We start from the raw sequence: 22146 nt of genomic DNA on the forward strand, positions 1-22146 counted from the left end.
AATTTTCCGACGTTTTCAGTCGTGATAAATATGATTTGGGTTGCACTCACCTGCTGCGTCACCATATTGACACGGGTGACAGCGCGCCAATTCGCCAAAATCCGTTTCGGTTAAGTCCCGCCGAAAAGGACCATGTCAAATCGGCTGTTGATGACATGTTAGCCGCCGACATCATTTCTCCCTCCACCAGCCCGTGGGGAGCGCCGATCGTCCTGGTTAAAAAGCAGGACGGCTCGTTGCGGTTTTGCGTGGATTTTCGGCGCCTTAATAAAATTTCGGTTGCCGACGCATACCCGCTCCCACGGATGGACGAATCGCTGGACGCTTTGGCGGGAGCGCGATTCTTCTCCACACTAGATTTACTTTCGGGATTCTGGCAGCTTCCTCTGGACGATGATTCTAAGCCTAAAACTGCTTTCCGTACACCGCACGGCCTGTTCCAATTCAACCGGTTGCCGATGGGCTTACACTCAGCGCCGGCAACTTTCCAGCGATTGATGGAATTGGTTTTGGCTGGATTGCAATGGGAATCGTGCCTGATTTATTTGGATGACGTTATTGTCTTTGGTAAAACTTTTGATGAACATCTCCAGAGGTTGCGGGCGGTTTTCCTAAAGATGCGGGCTGCTAATTTGAAATTTAAGCCCCAAAAATGCCATTTGTTACGCGAGTCGGTGCGTTATTTGGGGCACATCGTAGGGCGCTCGGGTATTGCTACCGATCCCGCCAAAACGCAGTGTGTCAGCTCCTGGCCGACTCCCACCTCGGTGGGAGAGGTCAGGAGTTTTATTGGCTTCGCATCATATTACCGACGCTTCGTCGCTAATTTTGCAACAATTGCCAAACCCCTACACGCGTTAACATCTAAAGGGGTTCGGTTCCACTGGGGTCAGGATGAGGAAGCTGCTTTCTGCTCCCTTCGGGACGCGCTGGTGAAGGCTCCTCCCTTGATTTACCCAGATTTTTCGAGGCCGTTTTTGCTCGACACCGACGCGAGCAACACGGGTATTGGAGGCGTGCTTTCCCAGGTGGTTGACGGCGTGGAACGGGTGGTCGCGTACGGCAGTCGGGTGTTGTCTCCAACGGAGCAAAGATATTGTGTCACCCGTAGGGAACTGTTGGCAATTGTCTATTTCATCCAACAGTATCGCCCATATCTGTACGGTCGGCATTTCACCGTCCGCACAGATCATGCGGCACTGCAGTACGCCCTGAAGGTTCAACAGCCATCGGGACAATTGTCCCGATGGCTGGAGGTCCTCCAGGATTTCAGTTTTGAAACCACTTATCGTAAGGGCGTTCGCCACACCAACGCTGACGCTCTGTCACGGATGCCAACCGCCTCCGAATGCGCATGTCTCCTGGGGTCGGGGCGCTGCAAGCCAGTGGGGGACGTGATGGTTCCGGTCCTGGCGGCGGCCGCCGACGATGAAACGGTAGTCCCCATTGATATCGCCGAACAGGGGAGAGATTCCCTGCTTGGATTGCCCGTTGATGAATGGGGGCGCCTCCAGTTGGAGGATGCCTCCCTCCTCGCGTTGCGTCGTCGCGCCGGGGAGAGGGGGCGTGTGACGGGTCATGCCGACGCATGGGAAACCCATGCGGGCTTGCTTATGCATTGGGACGGGAAATCCCAGCGTCACCGGCTGGTGGTCCCTTCTGGCCTACGAGGTAAGGTGGTGTGGGCTGCTCATGAGCGCCTCCTCCACCTAGGTACCCAGAAAACACTCGCCTTGCTTCAGCTGAATTTTTTTTGGCCGGGTATGACAAGGGATGTTGCTGATCTGTTGGCGGCATGCCCTCAGTGTGCGCAGCGCAAACCACCGGCACGGGAGTCGAACCCGCCCTTACAATCCATCCAGGTCTCCAGAATAAATGAACTGGTCGCACTGGATATTCTGGGGCCATTCCCCGCCACCTCCAGGGGAAATAAATATTTGCTTACTGGGGTCGAATATTTTACGCGCTGGCCTATGGCCTGGCCCCTGGCGAATCAGTTGGCAGCAGCCATCGTCGACGCCTTTGTCCAAGGTTATGTCATGGACAAAGGTGCCCCGGAGCGGTTGTTGACCGACCAGGGTAGAAATTTTTCGGGGAAACTCCTAAAACAAGTCTGTGATCTCCTGGGAACGAAAAAAATTCGAACCTCCCCCTATCACCCGCAAACGGACGGGATGGTCGAGCGTCTGCATCGCACCATCACGTCTATGTTGTCGCAGCAAGTTTCGGACTCACAGGCTGATTGGGACTTACAAATTCAAGGGGTTCTAGCGGCATACAGATTGGCTCCCCATGCTGCGACGGGGTTTTCACCTTTCTTTCTTATGTATGGCCGCGAACCCGACCCACCTGTTCGGGCACAGTTGCAGATCCACGTGCCGCTGGGCAAATCTAAATTGGACGATCACGTTAAATTTAACCTTGACAAACTGACTGAGGCGCGGGATGCGGCGAGGCTAAATTCTGACAGGCGTCAGAAGGCGAACGAGCGCCTCAGACTGGCTCGCGCGCACGTGCTGCAGTGGAAGCCGGGGGACAGGGCATGGCTGCACTGTCCCCAGGTACCACTCGCGACCTCCTCTAAACTCGTACGCCCGTGGCGGGGCCCCGTCGAGGTTATTGAGGTTTTGAGGCCTCAGTGCGTTCGAATCCAATGGGGGAGGCGCCGGTGGTTTGTACACCCCTCTAGGCTGAAGCCGTTTGTTGCGGTGCGGGGGCCCACGCCACGCACGCGAGGCCAAGCATGTGGGGGGTCGACCGACTCGGAGGGTCCGTCGCTGCTCTCGCCTGATGTGTTGCCGGCTGTCCCACCCACAGGTGTACCGGGAATGACGGGCTCACGCCCTGGAACCCCCACAGGTGATGCCGACAGTCGCGCGACTTCAATCGCGACCTCACCTCGAATGGGACAGCCGCCACCGGATGGTCCGCCGTCCGGGGTTGCCCCGTGTGACGGGCCTGCGGCAAGGACGCGCGCTAAAATGCGCAGACTCTTATAATACAGCAGGAAGAAAAAGAGAAAAAAAAAAAAAAAAAAACTTTTCTTATTTATTTTCCTTCACGTGTCATTGTTACTGTATGCTGCGTCGGTGGTGTGCTCCTTGCACACTGAGTGTGTTGTGTTGTGTGGGCGCGGTGTGTGTGTTGTGGGTGCGTTGTGTGTCGTGGGTGTGCTGTGTGTGATGGGGGAGTTCCTGGCTAGTTGTACATACGTGCTTACGGATTTCGTATTTATGCGGGGGGGGGGGGGTGCGTCGGACATTCCCTTCGGGGGTATGGTTGTTGTTCTTGTTGTTGTTCTGCTATTTGCATTTTGTTGAAAAAAATGAGGCACACACGGGGTCGAGGGGTAATTGTTCCTTTATTTGGAATTGTTGCAGCCGGGACGGCTGCGAGCTGTAATGGGGGGGGGTGATGTAGGGCTGTTACGGGAGGGCTGTAAGTGCATACGATCCAATGGGTAACAAACACAGTGGGCGGAGTTACGGGAGTACACGGGGGGGGTGCCCGCAGCGACGTCCGCATCAGGCAGCCTGGGGGGTTGTGATCCTGATGGGGGGTATAAAGGGGGAGGACAAAGAGAGCTCGGGGCTCAGTCTGGGAACGAAGGAGGAAGAGTGAAGATCCTCTAGCTAGAGCCCTGGACTCCCCTCGACGCCGCCCTTGTCAGGGCTGCAGAGGAGCGAGCCAGAGGCGTGGTTCCGTGAACCAGGGTTAGACCCTGGGACTCCGGAGACCGTAGCCCGACTCACCAGTGTCGGGCCAGTTAGCCTCCCCTAGCTCGTTAGAGGAGGACTTGGGGATAGGTGAGATTAGCTAGGGGGTATCCCCAGTTATCCGGGTGAGGGGGCCGCTACCCCCTCTAGTGTTGTCCTGTACCGATAAGCTGAAATAAATATACGTGTGCCTCAACCTGGGTGTCCAGCGTCTTCACCGGTACTTCACAATGATGGTTGGTTAACGTCTACGCATTCCTAAAAAGCACGCAAACATTTTCCTTTTATCTTGTTGTAATATTCACAAAAAAGTATTAATATTTTGGCAAACACATACTATTTTCTATCATTATATATTTTGGTAAACACGTATATTTTATATGAATTTCAGCATATGTTTGTGGATTGTCTTAATTGTAGACTGACCCCCAACATAAGAACGTGGAAGTTCAAAGCTGGCACAGGGCCACCAATGGAGGTCATAGCTGTTTTATGCTCATGCATGTACATGAACCTAAACATTTTTCAAGACATAATAAGACTTTCTTGTAAAACACCGTCCCTTCTGAAAGAAGTTATACATATAAACACAAAGTGGTAATTCTCATTTTATTTTAACAAGAAAATTTTTTTTCAAGAGGAATTGTTTAAGGTCCTGACTTTCCATTTGGCCAGATTATTAATCCGTTTGAAAAATAACCAGGATGACGATAATTCGGGAATTGGCTGGGCATGCAACAAGGCCGATTGTATTCCACTGATAGTGTCGTCTGGAGGGTATAGCATCATTTTACACTGTGATGTTACGTTCTGACATCCAATCAAGAGCTTTCGCAGAGGTTTCTGGGAAAGGAGTACAGTGGGCAGTTGTTTCCTGTTTGTGTTTCACTACTAATACTTTGCCGAGATTAAATTAAATGAGTGTCACATAAGCAAAGTAATAAAAATACAATCCAACACATTTTGCAAAAGCTGTTCGCAAAACAAAAGTATCACTAACTCAAGTATAACCAAAAGCGTGACCAGGTGACTGCTTAGAGCCTTTTGACTTTGAAGGTCAAGTCTGAGTAGAAAGATCAAGTCTGTGTATAATCTGTATTTCCAATCGCAGATGCTTGACAATTACGATGGCAGCAGGGTGTTTAAAAATATGAACCCGATTTGAGTTCCATGAATGAAACTCTTACCACTTGAAAGGGCGGGCAGAGGCGTAGCTAGGGGGGGGGGGGGTGCAGGGGAGTACATATGTCCCCGAGCGCCAAGGTAAAGGGGCGCCAAAATGAGGCTTACAACATTACATTATAACTTATTGCGGCGGACACGGCAGCCTGAAACTACTGCACAAATCTACACCTCAACCTAAAAGTTTATATATCCCGCCACACACAGCCTACATGTCATGTAATTACATTTTGGTACGTGCGCCTATTAAGAACTTACATGGAAGAACGTCCCAAACAACAGACAGTCGCAGTCTTTCAGCCTTAGTCACTGGCCTGTTTTTTGGTGGCGGAAACTACGACGGCCTGAAACACGCTGGAGTGCACGATCAGAAGCTGTTAAAGCTATCTATGAAGGACTGGATGAACTAGTAGGGCTGCAAGACAAATTATCGGAGGACGTAACTATGACGCCTGAAACCAGAAGTGATGCAGAACAGTTACAGGCATGCGTATTAAATTTTAACTTCATAGTTTTATTACATTTCTGGAATGTCATTCTTGGAAACATTTATCGTGTTCAGAAGCGCTTACAGTATCCTACTATGAATTTGAAGGAAGCAGCAACTGATCTTGAATCTTTGGAGCATGAATTTGTCAAGCTTTGTGATGATTTGAGCCAAGTTGCTGTATAAAACGCCAAAACAAGATGCACAGCCTGGGGGATCGATGTGGACAGAAGAATTAGGCGACGTCGGAAGATGCCAGGAGAACTGGCAAGAGATGCAGGACTTTCAGCAGAAGAAGAAATTGTGCGCGTTATGAAGAGCATATTTGATCGACTTCAACAGGAGATGTCAACACGGTTTTTACGACTAAAAGACCTGAACACAAAATTTGGATTTCTGCTGGACGTCAAAACTCTTCTATCCGACACAATGTCGATGCAATTCGTCGAAATTTCACAGATTTTGGAAATTTCTATGACACAGACATCAATGGCCACGAACTTTTCACAGAAATTGGAGATTGCAAAATGCTGCTCAGTAACTGGAATGAAGTTCTACCAGAAACTCCTTTGGATCTTCTTGGTTTTATTGTGTTTTATGGAGACGACATATTTCCGAATTTGCGAATTTCACTGCAAATTTTATTAACAATAGCAGTTTCAATTGCAAGCTGTGAGCGGTCGTTCAGCAAATTGAAACTTATTTTGTCGTAAATGCGTGCTTCAATGGGACAAGATCGTCTCAGCGATCTTGCTCTTCTTAGCGTTGAAAGAGAAACATTGGAAAAAACTGATTTTGATTACGTGATTGACCAGTTTGCAACAGTGAAATCAAGAAAAATTAATCTTTTGTAGACTATGTCAACCAGTCTACGACAGTGACTGAGTGAGCCATGTAATATAATTTCTATAAATTTGCTTCTTTAAATACATTGTTTCATTCAAATTTAAATTGTTATTCCTTATTCGATGTAATAGTAAAATGTGATTAAACGGGGGGGGGGGGGGGAGGGGCGGGGGGGGCGCCAATTTCATAGTTCGTCCCCGGGCGCAAAATATCCTAGCTACGCCTCTGAGGGCGGGGCATAGAGTTTCAAATGATTACTGCTAGATGCCTCTCCCAGCGCAAAAACAGCCCCTAGCCTCAGTCATTCGCAAGACACGCTGCCTCAACGTTGGATAGGTTGCAAGGGAAAGACGTGGCGCTACACTCTTGGCCCCCAAGATCCCCAGACATTACACCCTGCGACTTTTTCTCGTGGGGATACGTCAAAGACCGTGTTTTTGTGCCACCATTAGCGACTAATCTGGATGACCTCAAAAATAGAATCACGGCAGCAGTGACTTCAGTGGAAGAAGACACTTTGAGAGGCGTTTGGGACGAATTCAACTAACGTCTCGATTTTGTCCGTACAGCAGGTGGAGGGCACATAGAGCATTTATAAAATGGTTAGTACAACTTGATAACTCATTAAACCGTTTGTAACTTTTTGTGTAATTGTAACATGTTGCCATCGTGAAATATACTGCTTTTAAATTGGGTCCATTGTTTTCAAACACCTTGTATACAATCCTTTTGTCCATCTGCTGCCGGATAAAGGCTTCCCCAGGCCATGTTCGTCACAGGGGTTGTTTGATTCCACTTCACACCACACTGATCAGTGTAGGTTGGTGAAAGGGGGGGGGGGGAGTGACTCAAGATTGGTACAGATATCACTCGCCACTAATGATAGCCATGGCTGGGAATCGAATTCAGATTCCTGGGTTCAAAGTGCAGTAAATTAACTACTGGACCACCGCTCCACCCCACAAACTGCTTCTCTCTGCAGCTGCTTCTGTAGCGTATACATCCACGGAATATAAGTCGGACTCTGAACGACATCGCATCGATCCAATGAAACCTTGCAAACAAGGGTCAGTTACAGTATTTTGAAAACAACATATTAAAACTTTGACCGCCCTGGCGAATTCAATCTCCACGCTAAAATACGCAGTGTTCATTTTTCTTCGTGGCCCTGCGCCAATTGTAGACATTTCCGCATTCACTTGTGGAAACTCAACAGCAGCACAACTGCTGTTGACTTTCCACAAGTGGTACTAATTTTATTGACAAACAATAAGTGGCCTGAATCGACCCCTGACCGGAATTACAATTTGTAAATTCTTCCCCGCTGTTTTGCACTGCATTAACACGTCGCTCACACGAGTGCTCGAGATGTTGGTCACTTGGCGGAGCTGCAAGGTTTACGATTGCTATAGTTCACGGGGGTTCAAATTCTGGCATGGGCAAACGGGAGTTGGTCACTGCCCCGCGGGACATTTGCTGATAACAAGTTCATTTTGGCACGTACAGGCTCCCTCCTACCATTGTCCCCCTCTTCCCTCGTTTTCTCGCTCCCCTTTATTAAAACAACCCCCGATACTCCTGTTCATAATCCCCACGTGTGTGGAGGCAGTGAGCTCAATTTCTGCCAACTATTTGGACGCAGGAGTACTGAGTTTGAGGGCTTTTGGTCCGCAGGAGTTTTCTGTCCCGCCTCCACCCCCCTTGTTGCGGTGTATGCCTCGTACCGGGTACTTGTCTTGCAAAACATAAATTAAAAACATTCTGGTCAAGGTCTGCTCTCAGACTGTCATTCCTCCTGGGTCAGTCAAATGAATGAGCACCACCTCGTGAGACTATGCCAATTGACTGGACTTTCTCCCATGGGCACAGGACTGCCAGTGGACACGAGCACAGCTCAATGCTCATTTGGGCATGGGGAACATTTAAGCCAATAATTTAGAATCCTTTGTCAATCCACCACTGGATAAAGCCCCCCCCCCTCACGTGGTGTTGGTCATGGGGTTTGCTTGACCATACTTCACAATGCACATCAGTGTGAATCCATTAAGAATTGAGCCAGTTTTTTTCTCTCTATAGAATAGTGCATCGTCTGTCTGTGTTTGTATTGGTGTGAGCACCAGTTGCTCGGCTGATCTCAATCTTCTAATTATGTTAAACAATTGTGGAATTGTCTTGAAAATGTTTTATCGACTGAACTTTAAAATTCCACTTTTAATTATACCATATAAAAATGTTGTACTTGGTAATTTTTAAACACTCTTCCCATATTTATGTTCTAATTCCTTCACAGTTGTACAATTGTGTGTAACATTCCTGCGTAATCGTAGTAGTACAGCTCTAGAGCTTACCCAGTAAGTCCAACATATAAATAATGTCATACAACACTTTTCCTAATGAACGTCTATGTATGCCCGTCATGCAATTATTACTTTTCTTCAACTGTTACTCTCAAAGTATGCCAAACAAATTATTATATACTCATGTTGATGCGAAACAAGTTAAATATATGTTAAATATTTTACAATTCCTATGGGATACCCACACAATCGGTTTAATAATTAATTTGGTCATTAAGAGGATTTCATCCTGTGGTAAAATGTCCTGTGGGAATTTCCTTGTCACTGGAGTTCCGGTATAAAAGGGTGGCGGCTAATGGCTCCAATTTGAGAAGGCAACTAAGCCCCGGGTTTCCCGCCTCAGGTGACACGTTTAGGAAGATTTATTGAAAATTGGAAGGCGATAAGTACAAAGCAATTAACGTTACGAATTTGGCACGGTAAATCTTTTTTTGTAAAACTGACGAGGTGCAGGAAAAGGTAAGGTCATGGAATAAATGCGGGGGGTGGGGCACCGCCTAAAACATCATGTATTATTTTTAATTAGTTAAATTTGTTTACGGTGGCTAATTTTTTTCAATGTTATTTCAAAAATGCCATTTCAAGGAGAGCCTATGCCCCCCTCCACTGTCTTCTCCTGAAAATGGAGACTTGTACTTTAAGCGCGAAACATTTTTGAAAGGAAGTTAAATAAGCGGCTTAGTTATATGTGTGTTGTTCAGCCCATCGTGAACAATTTACTGGTTTTACTATTAATTTATGTGACCACAGTGACCCCCGTGCCAAAGTGGTGGCTTCAACAATGGGGTTGGAGATGGCACAAATAAATCCATTGCTGCCACGCCACAGCTAATCGATATTTCTGCCCGCTCACTCCACCGGGATGGACTCTGCTGCCTTCTCTTACCAGAGCCACAGGGCATCGATATCCAGATAGCTTCCAGAATTATCTTAGAATTTCAAGATAATATATTCCAATGTAAACGTAATGCACATTAATGTACAGGTTTTCTGTAAATGTGATTAATGTACCATCCGTGAAAATGTATTTGAAGCAACGAATAAAGTAACAATAACCTGAAATGTATCATGGTTATTACTGTGGACTTCATAAAGATGTAATATTATTATTGTTATTTTGACATACACCAGTGTATCAAGTTTATTAGGCAAACATTCTGAACACATCTACGTTTGTACGCATGTAAATATTACTATACTGTATATTATATACGTAGAAAACATGTATTTTATTTTTAGATTTTATTTCAATCAGCTTATTTATAGTCCCTGACTTAGAAACACGCAATTACACAAGTATAAACGGTTTAAATCATATAATTTGTTTTATGCTATAAACGCCCATATTTACACAGATGATTTGGCTAAATGTGCAGCAACACTAGAGACTGAGGTTAATGAAGTTTAATTTTGTGACATCCACGTTGCTGTTTCTTTTTTTCATTGTCGTCTTGCACATTATCAACAATACTGAAAAAAATATCCAAATGTTACCATTGCATGCACACTGCACGTATATAAATAATCGCGTCCTATGACTGCAAAAAATATTATTCAGACTAACTTCAGCCAGTGATCTGCATTAACGGTTCACTAGCTTAGACGACAGTAGAATCTAGTGAAAGGGTAATGCTCAAAGTCACATAACTCAAAATAATCGTGGTGCAAACTGAAGGCAAAACGGTTTAGCTTTTCATAAAGCTGCATTTCCAAACAAGAGACCTAGTTGAATGATAAAATAAAACAACAGAAAAACATTAAGACTGAGACCACTCTGAATTATTGGTCCAAGAGATGTAATAGACTAAAACATTATAATAACCTATTTGTCATGATTATGAAAAACATCGCTGCCCAAGCCACTGATGCCCCACACCTCAACTGCCACTGCCCTCTGTGCGGCTCCACAGCTGCTGCACAGGCACTACTCGACCTCTAATGTCCACTCTCGAGAGCGCAACCCCTCCCACATCTGCCTTTGAAATATCTACAACCTCAATTAAATCCATTGCGGGCTTTTTTCCAGTTCTCTGTGCTGCGCAGACCTTCCATCAAGTTCCCCTCGGCGGTGGCGGCGGTAAGATGATCTGATCGATGTTGGAGAAGCGTTTGAGGAAGCCGAACCGGCACAGCGCCACCGTGGACGTGGAGGACGAGGAGGAGGAGGACGAGGACGACCGCGGGGTCGCTCCACTGGCGCCCATCGTTGTCATCGCCGTCGCTGCCACCACCCCGGCCGTCGCCGCTCCGGCCATCGCCTGCCCGGCGGCACCCCCGTTAGTTGTCACGATTGCCGTCGACGCGACGGTGGCGCCGGAGGTCTTGCCATCGAACGTCTCGAGCCATATGAGCGAGCTGGTGAAGCCAACCTTGGCGTGGCTCGGGGAGGCAGACGGAGGCACGGATTGGGCGCCGCCGGCGGAGGCAGCCGTGCCGATGACGGCGCCGTTGGCGGCGGCGGAGGCAGCTGCCTCGCTGAGCTCGGAGCGGCGGCGCCAGTGCTCGCGCAGCAGGTGGCGCACCTTCTCGCGGAAGTAGCGCGTGGTGAGCGTGTAGAGGATGGGGTTGAGTGCGCTGTTGATGGGCAAGATGAAGATGACGACCCACGACGTGATGCTGCCTGTGTGCGTTGGGAGAGGGGGGGAGAGAGTGAGAGGAAAAGCATGACGGCGTTCGTGATGGAGCGGCGGTTTGGGAAAAAACGAGGTAAGGATTGAGCTTTGGGGTTCTTACGTTTGTCAAAGTTACACATGGTTGTTGACAAGATATTATTATTAGCAGTCATAACAAACTTCCCCTCCACACTGGAACACATTAAGCAAGCACCCTCCCCATCTAGTTTCTGCTCCTCCCTCAAGACCCATCTCTTCTCCCTGGCCTCATCCATCCCTCCATCCCTAGGTACCCCCCATAATTCCCATTCCCACTAACCTCCCTCCCCATACCCAGACCTATCGCCCTCCCCTCTTTCCCCTCCTCTCATATGCCACGATATCACTTTGTGAGAGGTCTCTGGGTGTCGCGCCAGCCACAGTGCTGGAGGGGCGCTGAGCGCAGGGTGCCTCAATTGGTGGAGTTAAGGGCATGTGACCGGAAGCGGGGAGCCCCGGCCTTGATAAAGCAAGGGGCGTGGCCGAAGGTGGAGCGGAGGCGCAGCCAAGGGATAAAGGGGGAGCGCCGAGGGGATTCGGGGCTCGTTTCGAGGATCAAGCAAGAAGGGGAGCTTGGCTTGGACGCCGCTCGTCGTGAACGTGGAGTTTAGCCGGGAAGCGTGGTCAGTTAGCAAGTGCTACAGACCCGTTCGCTAGCTAACACACACGCACATAGTGGGCAGCCCTGGACAAGTTAGCCACACTTAACAGAATCTGGTGTTCAGTGCTTTGTTTAATAAACGCGTTGCCTCCTACAACAGTGTGCATGCCTCAGGTCGTCATACAGTACACATTTATAACTCTTGTAAAGCGCCTTGGATATAATGCAGTGTATTTATTTGGGAAAGCCTCACTGATCTTGAGGTTACTTTCAAGGAGGTGCCTGCGCTGGACCAGAGACAACAGTGGAGATGATCGCCACCCTCATTGCTCAAATGGAACAAGCAGAATGGTGTTAATGCTGCACATGAGTTTCCGACGTTTTCGTTTTAAAAAATCAATGTCAAACAGAAGAAAACATGAAAAGGGACTGCATTGGGTTGTAGTTGTAAAAGTCAACGTCTCTCCCCAAATGAGTGAGGCAATGCTTGTTCTCCACATGCCTGATGGTGGGGTTCACAAAACAAAATATATTGAGAACGTAGAAAGTGATACTCAATGTACAATTCCTAGAGGAATGACGATGATGATGATGAGCTGAGTGGATCCTTGACTGGCATTTTAACTCACGGTCTTCCCAATTGTAATTCAAATGGCAACCGTAGCGCCATTCAGCCAGAAGACTACGATTTTGACGCAGTCAGGTGGAGTAAATGTACGGCCGCGATGTGGGGAAAAAACAACGGCACAAAGGAAGGTCAAGGGACACGGTGAAATGGCGGCTGCTTTGTTGTAAGAAAAAAATGTTTTTTTTTTAAATAAAAAACATTTCAAATAACCGCTTAAAAGTTTTTACAAAATGCCACCAAGTCATTCTCTTAAGTTGTTTTATTTTTATAGACTCAATACAAATTAAACAAAGGGCTCCTGGTTTTCATCGCGACAGCCCGGTTTCTCTCATCATCTCTCCACCCCCACTACACCCCTCTCACGTCTTTCCGTGACCACCTCCAAGACTTCACTGACGTCTGCTCAAAGTCAACGTTAGCCCACTCCGTTGCGAGCCTCATATCGGTATCGGGGCGTTACACACCGGGGATCTCGGCATGCAGCAGCGACAGCAGCTTGAGCAGGAAGATGGGCAGCCAGCAGAGCGCGTCAGTGAAGACGATGAAGAAGAAGCGCTTGGCGATGCCGATCTCCTTGCTGATGCGGTTGCACAGTTCGGCTGTTTGGAGGCCCGTGCGCCGCACACTGCAGAACATGCTGATGTAGCAAAAGACGATGGTGACGAACGCTATGAGGTTCACTCCTGCACACCGCACAAACAACAGAGGGGTTAAAGATGACTTTAGCAACGCCAGTGCAGGTCAAAGGAGAGAGAAAACAAAAAAAGCAGCGGCAATCAGTCAAATTCTTAAGTTCAGAAGCCAACGTGTCTCGAAGCTTAAAACAAGTTCCAGGCAGAGCTCATATCCATTTGTGGCCATGAGCCAGTGGTATGATCTTCAAAATTTTCGTGAATTACTGAGGAGGCAAGATATTTCAGAGGTCACACCACTGAGCTGTTACCATGGAGATCCTGCATTTGCATCTGGGATTCAGCCATTATTAAAGCAGTTGCTAGAGATAAATTTCGATTTTAAGCTTTCGTGACTGCAGGGATTCATCTTCTTGGTTCTTTCGGTAAAGTCACGTACAGGGGAAATAATAAAGTAATAAAAATAAAACATAATAAAATAATGATTTGCTCCGCTGCAAGTCTCCTACCACCACTCTCCCATTGACATATTTCGTTGCTTCCTCTTAGTACCTTTCACGCAACGGTCAATGGTATTGTTTAGCAGACTGTATAATAATAAATAGTATAAAAGTGTAATGTTTAATATAATGTATAAAGTGATATATAGTATCGTAATTGTATAGTGAATATACAGCAGTGTGGTATACAGTAGGGTGGGTAGAATAATACATAGTGTAATATTACAATGTATAGTCTAAGGTATAAGGTGGTGTATAGTAATACAGTATATAATTTAATGTTGGGTTTGTCTATGGCAGTATATAGTACGGGGTAGACCCGTGTGATGTAAGAGAAAAAAGTTTAGCTGGAGGCATATTATATTTTTTGCGACGTAGAATTGTAATGTATGACTTACTGTTAGTAGCTCAGCTTATTGGAGAGTATATTTAGTATATTGATGACACTGATATAGTTTATATTTTAGTTTTTTACGTGGTGGTTTAGTTGCTGCAGCTCCATACTATTAACATTCCTTCCCTTTATTAATGCTAACACTACTCCCTCCCTTTGATGCTGCTTATCCTGCATAATGCACGGGCATAATATGACTTACGCATTTCACAAGTAGTGACTAATCCCATATCTGCATTTCCCATAAATATGCTAAATTATTCTTGGGTTTTTTCGGTAAAGTCACGTAGGTAAAAAATTTAAATGAATAAAAGTAAAATAAAAATAAAATAAAAATCATGACGTTTCGGAGGCAACACAAGCTTCCGTCTTCAGGTGGAACCGTCACAGCACGATAGCTGTATCAAGTAAGAGAAATTCCAAGAAAACAGTCCTTGTATATATACTGGTTGAGGGTGGGAGGAGCCAAGGTAGGCCCCCTTTTTATTATTATGGTAAGGTTGGTGCGGCTGAAACTACGGCTAGTCTACATAACAAAGGACTGAGCCTTTGTTATGTACACTGGCTGAGAGGGGGGGGGGGGTGCCAGAGTTGTTAAAGTGCAACTGCTGCTAATAGGACCGAGCCCCTGCCATGTAGAAGGTAAAAGCAAAAAAGCAGGTCAGGAAGAAACAGCCTCCTGCTATGTTGCTTGGTGGGTAAAACTTATAGCAGGAAACCAGCGTGTGAAAAAAGAAGCTAAACATGATAAAACAAAACTGGCTGTCTATCAGTAAACTGTGCAGTAACTAAAGAATAGTTGTCTGTCAATTAAGATGGTCCAAATATGTGTAGTTAAATCTTTTTTGCATGGTTAATAACATCTTTCCAATGATTACTCAGTTTGTACCCATCATCACGGTTGAAATTATGTCTGTGTTTGTATATTTGTATGGCTTCGTGTACAAACCTTTGATGGTAGCCAGGAGGTTTGCAGAGCACCTTGGTCTCAGAAAAGACAATTTCATGAGAGCCCACAGAGTTGTAGCAATGATCGGCAACGGCGGAAGACTCAGTTCTGCACCAACCCTACCATACCAACCTTACCATAATAATAAAAAGGGGGCCTACCTTGGCTCCTCCCACCCTCAACCAGTATATATACAAGGACTGTTTTCTTGGAATTTCTCTTACTTGATACAGCTATCGTGCTGTGACGGTTCCACCTGAAGACGGAAGCTTGTGTTGCCTCAGAAACGTCGTGATTTTTATTTTAAATTTTACTCTTATTAATTTAAATTTTTTACCTACGTGACTTTACCGAAAAAACCCAAGAATATGAATCCATGCAGTCACGAAAGCTTCAAATCTAGAATATGCTAAATTCCTCTTGATATGCAAATTCCTTTGTCAAGTCGATCTTCCCCCTAAAACCCAGCTTAAATATACGCTTCCAAGCCTGGTAGTGTTCATTCAGACGCTGTCTTTCCGACAGACCTGTTCTTCACCTGAGGACGGCTGCTTGCGTTGTGACCGAAACGTCGTGAGAATAATTTTATTTTTATTATTTTATTATTTCCCTTCTACGTGACTTTACCGAAAAAACCAAGAAGTTGCTAGAGTATTTTGAGTTGGTGGTTATAGTCCAGACACTAATGAAAACATGAACAATAACCCCATAATACAAATACATTTTTACTTATTTCTGAGTAGCACGGCTATAACACATACAATTTGTAAATACATTGTAAAATTACATGCAGTGACTACTCCTTAGAGAACATGCAGGAACGCTATAACATCTTAGAGGTGCCACAATGGCGAGATGTTATCTACCTTGCCCCGTATACAGGAGGTCGTGGGCTCGTTCCCGACTCTTGACGCCTGTATATTTGGAGTTTGCATGTTCTTGGAGTCGTGTGGAATTTTATCTGGGTTCTCCGGTTGTTCCCTCCATATTTAGATTCAACATCATGCATTTAGAGTATTTGGGTGCTATAATCATCCACATGATGAGCCACTTCGTTGAGCGTTAATTTGAGGCCGGATCACTTTTGAAAAATAGCTATGTAGCTCAGTGGGCCTGACCTGGTAAAATAAAAAATTGTTTAGTTTTAGTTGGTATTCAATTGACACGAGAGGTAGTTATTTGGTATCATCGTCTGGGATCACTCCCTAATGCAATATCAGGTTTTATTGAGTCACAGAGGTCACAGATGTCCGATGTGTTTTCGGACTGCACCACGTGTTGTTCGAGCGGGGATGTCTGACATTGCAATCCACATGCTCGGAGCTTCTTCCGCTCCGAAGCATTTCATTTCCTGAAGAAGCTGCCAGTACATGCAGCGAAGCATTGGACACCATGCCAAACAACACGTGGGAAAACTCAAAAACACATTGGAGAGCGACGCAGCACACCCGTGAAAGCCTACACAGTGATAGAGATTATAGTAAGAACAATCAATCAAAACACAACGCATATCTGAGACTCCCATGATTCACAGCACAGTATGATGGAAGCCAACAGTGGTTGCTCTTTGGATGTTTGAGTGCCTGCGCTGGAAATGTGGAATTCCCACCACATTTTCTGCATCGCCATCTTTTTAACACGTACAGTTGCATCAGTGAGACTTCGAATTTGGGTCAAAAATTAGTGACGCAAGTGCTGTTTATAAAATGGATTTTACTTTAAGAATAAAATGAATGCCAAATCCCCGTGGGGTGGGCCCTCACCCGGGTAGGCCCTCACACGACTTATGCAGTACAGACACTTATTAGAATGATTGCATTTGGTTCATCCAAGCGGCAGTTGCGTACATAATGCACACATGTATCCATGATTGTCCGCATTGAAACAGTATAATTTATTTGCAATACTGAGATATAACTCGCAGCCATATCCTTTGAGTATCAATAATGGAGCAGTAAGAAAAAAGCAGGTCTTTTGATAAGCATTGACAATGTAATAATTTTCTCCAGGAGATGCACGCACATGGTTCCCTTGGAATTGTATGTTATTTTCTGGTGTGTTTGCCATCAAACTGCCTTGACTTCCCCCAATGAAGTTGTACGCCGTGATGAATAGCATGACTAAATGGACGACGTACGATGTTTACCTTACAGCTAACGTGAGAACATTCAGAGTATTTTCCGTCCTGCAATCTGCACCCCCCCCCCCCCCCCAGAATGTGCCAATAATCTATTAGATTACTAGCGGGAAGAACCCGGCGTTGCCCAGGGCCAAAATATATTTTAAAAAATATAACATATACACACTATTGTGAAAGCCCGGCAGGCCATTTTTCTGTATCATTTGTCCATTAACAAAATTAAAAGAGGCTTGCAGAAGTCCAAGAAGTTATATAAAGTGGAGGGTAGGTAGCTGATCTAAAAGGTTTCTGAAAATTGTCGACCCCACCCCCCCTCAAAAAAAATTTTTGGCCCCCACGTAGGCATATATACCTACACACCCTACATACAATAGAGTGAGTAGTATCTAGTGACTCAATAGCAGTACAGTATCTGAATATACTGACTCTACAGTAGTATATATTGACTCTATAGTCGTATCTACATACTCTATAGTAGTGTAGTGTATGATATACACGGAGGCGCACACACTATAAGTTGGAGGCAATACGTTTAATAAACGTCTATGAACACTCTGAGTCTGTTTGCTAGGTGTGGCTTTCTATCGCTATGTGCGTGCGTGTAACTAAACAAACGGGTCAGCAGCATATAGCAGTATCTACTGACTAGATGTAGTATCTATTGACTCTATAATAGTATCTACTGACTCTATAGTAGTATCTACTGACTCTATAGTAGTATCTGCTGACTCTGTAGTTGTATCTACTGACTGTACAGTAGTATCTAATGAGCCACGTAGTAGCTACTGACTGTATAGTTGTATCTACTGACTATAGTAGTAACTACTGACAGTAGTAGTATCTGACCCTACAGTAGTATGTACCGCTTGTATAGTAGTAGCTACTAACTCTATAGTAGTATCTGCTGACTCTATAGTAGTATCCACTGACTGTAGTAGTATCTACTATCACTACAGCAGTATATACTGACTGTAGTAGTATCTAATATCACTACAATAGTATATACTGACTGTAGTATATACTATCACTACAATAGTATATACTGACTGTAGTATTAGCTACTATCACTACCGTAGTATATATTGACTGTCGTAGTAGCTACTGTCACTACAGAAGTAGATATTGACTGTAGCAGTATCTGCTATCACTACAGCAGTAGATACTGACTGTAGCAGTAGCTGTTATCGTGACAGCAGTACATACTGACTGTAGCAGTATTTGCTATCGCTACAGCAGTACATACTGTATCTGCTATCGCCACAGCAGTACATACTGACTGTAGCAGTATCTGCTATCACAACAGTAGTACATACTGACTGTAGCAGTATCTGCTATCACTACAGCAGTAGATACTGACTGTAGCAGTAGCTGCTATCGTGACAGCAGTACATACTGACTGTATCAGTATCTGCTATCACTACAGTAGTACATATTGACTGTAGCAGTATCTGCTATCACTACAGTGGTACATACTGACTATAGCAGTATCTGTTCTCATTACAGTAGTAGCTACGATCACTACAGTAGTATATAATGACTGTAGTAGTAGCTACTATCACTACAGTAGTATCTGCCGACTCTATAGTCAAATATACCGACTCTGTAATAGTATCTATCGAGTCTATAGCAGTTAACTACTAACTTAAGAGTGCCGTGGTGAGGCCTAGTCCCGTGCAGAGCCCCCAGCCTCGCCTAGATTGCCCAGCCGGCCAAGGTGGCACCTTGGCAGGCTGGGGCTGGGCCACTACACCCCCCCCCCGCTCTACAGTAGCAGTAACTACAAACTCTACAGCAGTATCTACCTACTCTACAGTAGCATCTATCTACTCTCTAGTCGTATATACCGACTCTATAATAGTATATATCGACTCTATAATACTAACTTCACAGAGTGCCGTGGTGAGGCCTAGTCCCGTGCAGAGCCCCCGGCTTCACCGAGATTGCCCAGCTGGCCGATTTGGTGCCTTGGCCGGCTGGGGCTGGGCCGCTACTCCCCCAGCCCACCATCCCCCCGCCTACACTACAGTAGTAGTATCCACGGACTATAGTATTATCTACCGACCCTATAGTAGTAAGTGCACACATTGGGGTGGGGGGAAAGAACAAGACATCACACACAGCGTCGGGTTTTTTTTGTGATCCCTGTGTTTCCTCTGTTACAGTCACTCATCCCTCGACCCTTTCACACCGCTGCCATCTAAATCACTATTTTTGTAACCGCTTTTAAACTATGTAAAGTTCCTTTGAGCTAAGGCGCTCTAGACATATAAAATAAGTCCACTGTGGTCTCATTTTATTGTAAACCAACTAAATTAAGCAATCAGAGAAAGTTGTGTGAGGGCTGAAAGGGTTATTCTTTCAGCTCCCCGGTGAGGTAGAAGAATGATAATTTGATGTAAAATATTTACAGACCGCATGACAATTTCATTTTTTGGCTGTGGAGGGTCTTCACGACAAAAATTGCGGGACCAAACCTGAGGCCTAACTCAAAAATCTACTTATGGTTCATGATATTGGCTGCGATAAACCAAGTAGGTGCTGGATAATACCACTCACCAATTTGTAATACAAGGCTGAGTTAGGGATCTTTGTGTGTGTGTGTGGCCACACCACCCCCTCGTGTGCCTTCATAGGTGCTGCTGCTACTCGCTACGTACAGCACGTATCCCTCCAGCCTGTTAAGAGGCTACATGGGGGGCCTTTGTCTTTGTAACATATGGCACACCAACCGTCACAGCCAGCTGTGAGTTTATGAATATGTTGTTTTGTGGATGGGCTGTTACCTAGGAATATGGCAACGGAGTAGGCCTGAGCCCCGGGCCTCTCGGTCTGGTCCGAGTGCAGTGGGAAGCAGACCCCGTTGCGGCCATAATAATTCCCAAAGAAGTCTTCATTCCACAGTGGCGTGAAGGCGACGGCGAATCCCAGGAGCCAGATGGCGGTGAGAACGGAGAAGGTGCGGCATCGCTTCGGCCTGAGCGACAACAGAAACTGCTTCAGTTCACATTACACTTTGCTCAGGTTGCCACTTCTGGGGTAAAAAAAAAAACGAGACATCATATCGTATCATCATGTCAAGGAGCATAAACCATCGTGCGAACTCTGGTTATCCTCGTAGCGACTTTCACCTGGCCATCGAACAAAGACGGCCACCGCATCGCACGTTTTTCAAATGTGCTTCTGCGACTGTCTGGAAGGCTCTTCCTTCCAATATTGTGAAGCCACTGGAGCTATGCACTTTTTAATCTAATTTCAAAACTAATTTCTTTAGAACTGGTTTTAGTGTTTTGTTTGTTGCACTCCTGCACGTGCGATTACCACGGTTGACAATGTACGGTGCGAAAGAGATTCAACATACATACATTCATACATGTTATTGCATTTTTTTGAGTGGTGTATTATAAGACCTTCAGATATGCCAGGACAGCTACCTCAAATAGAAAATGATCCTGGAAAGAAAATGGAACAAGTGGCAAACCTTTTAAAAGTAAAACATGATAAATACTGCTGGGCTGCCTGATGTCATAGGCAAGAGCCATCCTCCATGAATACCGTGGGCCCATTTAGCGCAGTATTTCATTACTTGTTGTCTTGGTAGAATGGGAAAGCCCGGCACAGTACATGAGGGGATGGGAGTGGTGTGGCGAAAACCACACTTGGCCGTCTTTGTCTCCCCAGTATTGATATGTACACTGCACCAGGTACTCATGTGAGGCTGAGTCAACTCAAGGGAGGATCAGGACTAGTTTGGACATTCCTCACTGATGGCAGTAGGAATTTAACTCAGATCTCACCAATAGCTTAAAAAGTATATGTATTTTTACGTTTAATTGAATGAAAAATTCACTGAGCTATACAGCTCTTTTTCAAAAGTGACCTGGCCACAAATAATAGTTCAATAAAGTGGCTCATCATGTGGAAAATTATAGAAGCCAAATACCCTAAAACGCATGTTTATAAATGTGAAAAATCGGATGACTCGTAGAAAAATCCACGTGACCACGGGGAGAACATGCAAACCCCAGATATACAGGTGTCAGGGTCAGAATCGAACCCACGCACCTCCTGTATACCAGGCAAGGTAGTTAACATCTCGCTACCATGACCTCTCAGTACTTATAAGAAAGTGATCCAAAGAACTGAGGGACCTTATTGGAGTGTAAAATGTAATAATTTCTTACAAATATTGCGGGGATAATCCATTGGGCATCTTGTAGGTCATTGTTTAAATCCGGGAAGCTGCCCTGGTGAATAGCGCGGGTGTATTAACCATCAAGATATGCAGTTCGCTTTGCAGCGGACGTTAGCGATCCCTTGGCGCCTTCTGAAATTAGTGGGCTATTGTGTGCTGGCATCATGGTTCAAATTCGAACATCTGAAACAATTACAGTACAGTACTCGTTTGGAATTACACATAGCAGCGTCGTTCCCCCCTGCTGGCAGACTGCATCTGTCTGAGAAATAGCGCATTCGCGATAGCCACGTGCTGTAACGATGGTATATGTATGTACTGTATGTTAGAACTCTTTTCGCACTGTGCGTAGCCAACCCTGCTAATCGGAGTTGCGGGCGAAATACCAAACGCACCAGATTACAATGATCGTAATTTGTAGAGGCGCACACCTGAAGTTGCTGAAGGGAAAGACGATGCAGAGGTACTTCTCGATGGTGAGATAGGTGAGCAGGAGCACCGAGACCTCGGTGGAGAGCATGGCGAGGGAGCCCATGATGCGGCACGGCACGCTGGCCATCCAGAGCTGTGCGTGGCGGTTGTACTCCCCGCGGTAGCGCAGGTCGTACGCCCCCACGAAGAACAGGTAGACGCCCATGAGGCAGTCGGCGCCTGATGCAGAGGGTGCACATGATGGCATGCTATGGGGTGGTGACTTAACTCTTTTCCTGTTTGCGAGACGTCTGCAAAGTCGGTACGGTGGGGTGGGGTCCCGTAAACCGCTGAATCTCGGAACACGCAAGCGGTTCGGCGTTGATTTTATTTAGAGAGGCGTAGCGCTGCTGTTTTTAAAGACACTGAACTTACCGCAGAGAACTGTAATGACACGATC

At 45.8% G+C, this 22146-nt stretch overlaps 1 protein-coding gene across 1 annotated transcript in view; it reads right to left on the reverse strand.

The window, feature by feature from the left end:
- Window positions 1–5953: 5953 nt before the first annotated feature.
- LOC144722609 (relaxin receptor 1-like) overlaps window positions 5954–22146 on the reverse strand; it is a 320166-nt gene continuing 303973 nt past the window's right edge. Inside the window, exons 16-19 of the mRNA XM_078600845.1 lie at window positions 21707–21926; window positions 19867–20057; window positions 12933–13151; window positions 5954–11208 (exon numbers count right to left, since the gene is read on the reverse strand). Of these exons, the coding sequence (XP_078456971.1) occupies window positions 10640–11208; window positions 12933–13151; window positions 19867–20057; window positions 21707–21926 (1199 nt within the window). The 3' untranslated portion in view covers window positions 5954–10639. The remainder of the gene's footprint in view (window positions 11209–12932; window positions 13152–19866; window positions 20058–21706; window positions 21927–22146) is intronic.

The sequence above is a fragment of the Lampetra planeri genome, chromosome 15 (genome assembly GCF_965212315.1).
Source record: "Lampetra planeri chromosome 15, kcLamPlan1.2.h2, whole genome shotgun sequence".
NCBI lineage: Eukaryota > Metazoa > Chordata > Hyperoartia > Petromyzontiformes > Petromyzontidae > Lampetra > Lampetra planeri.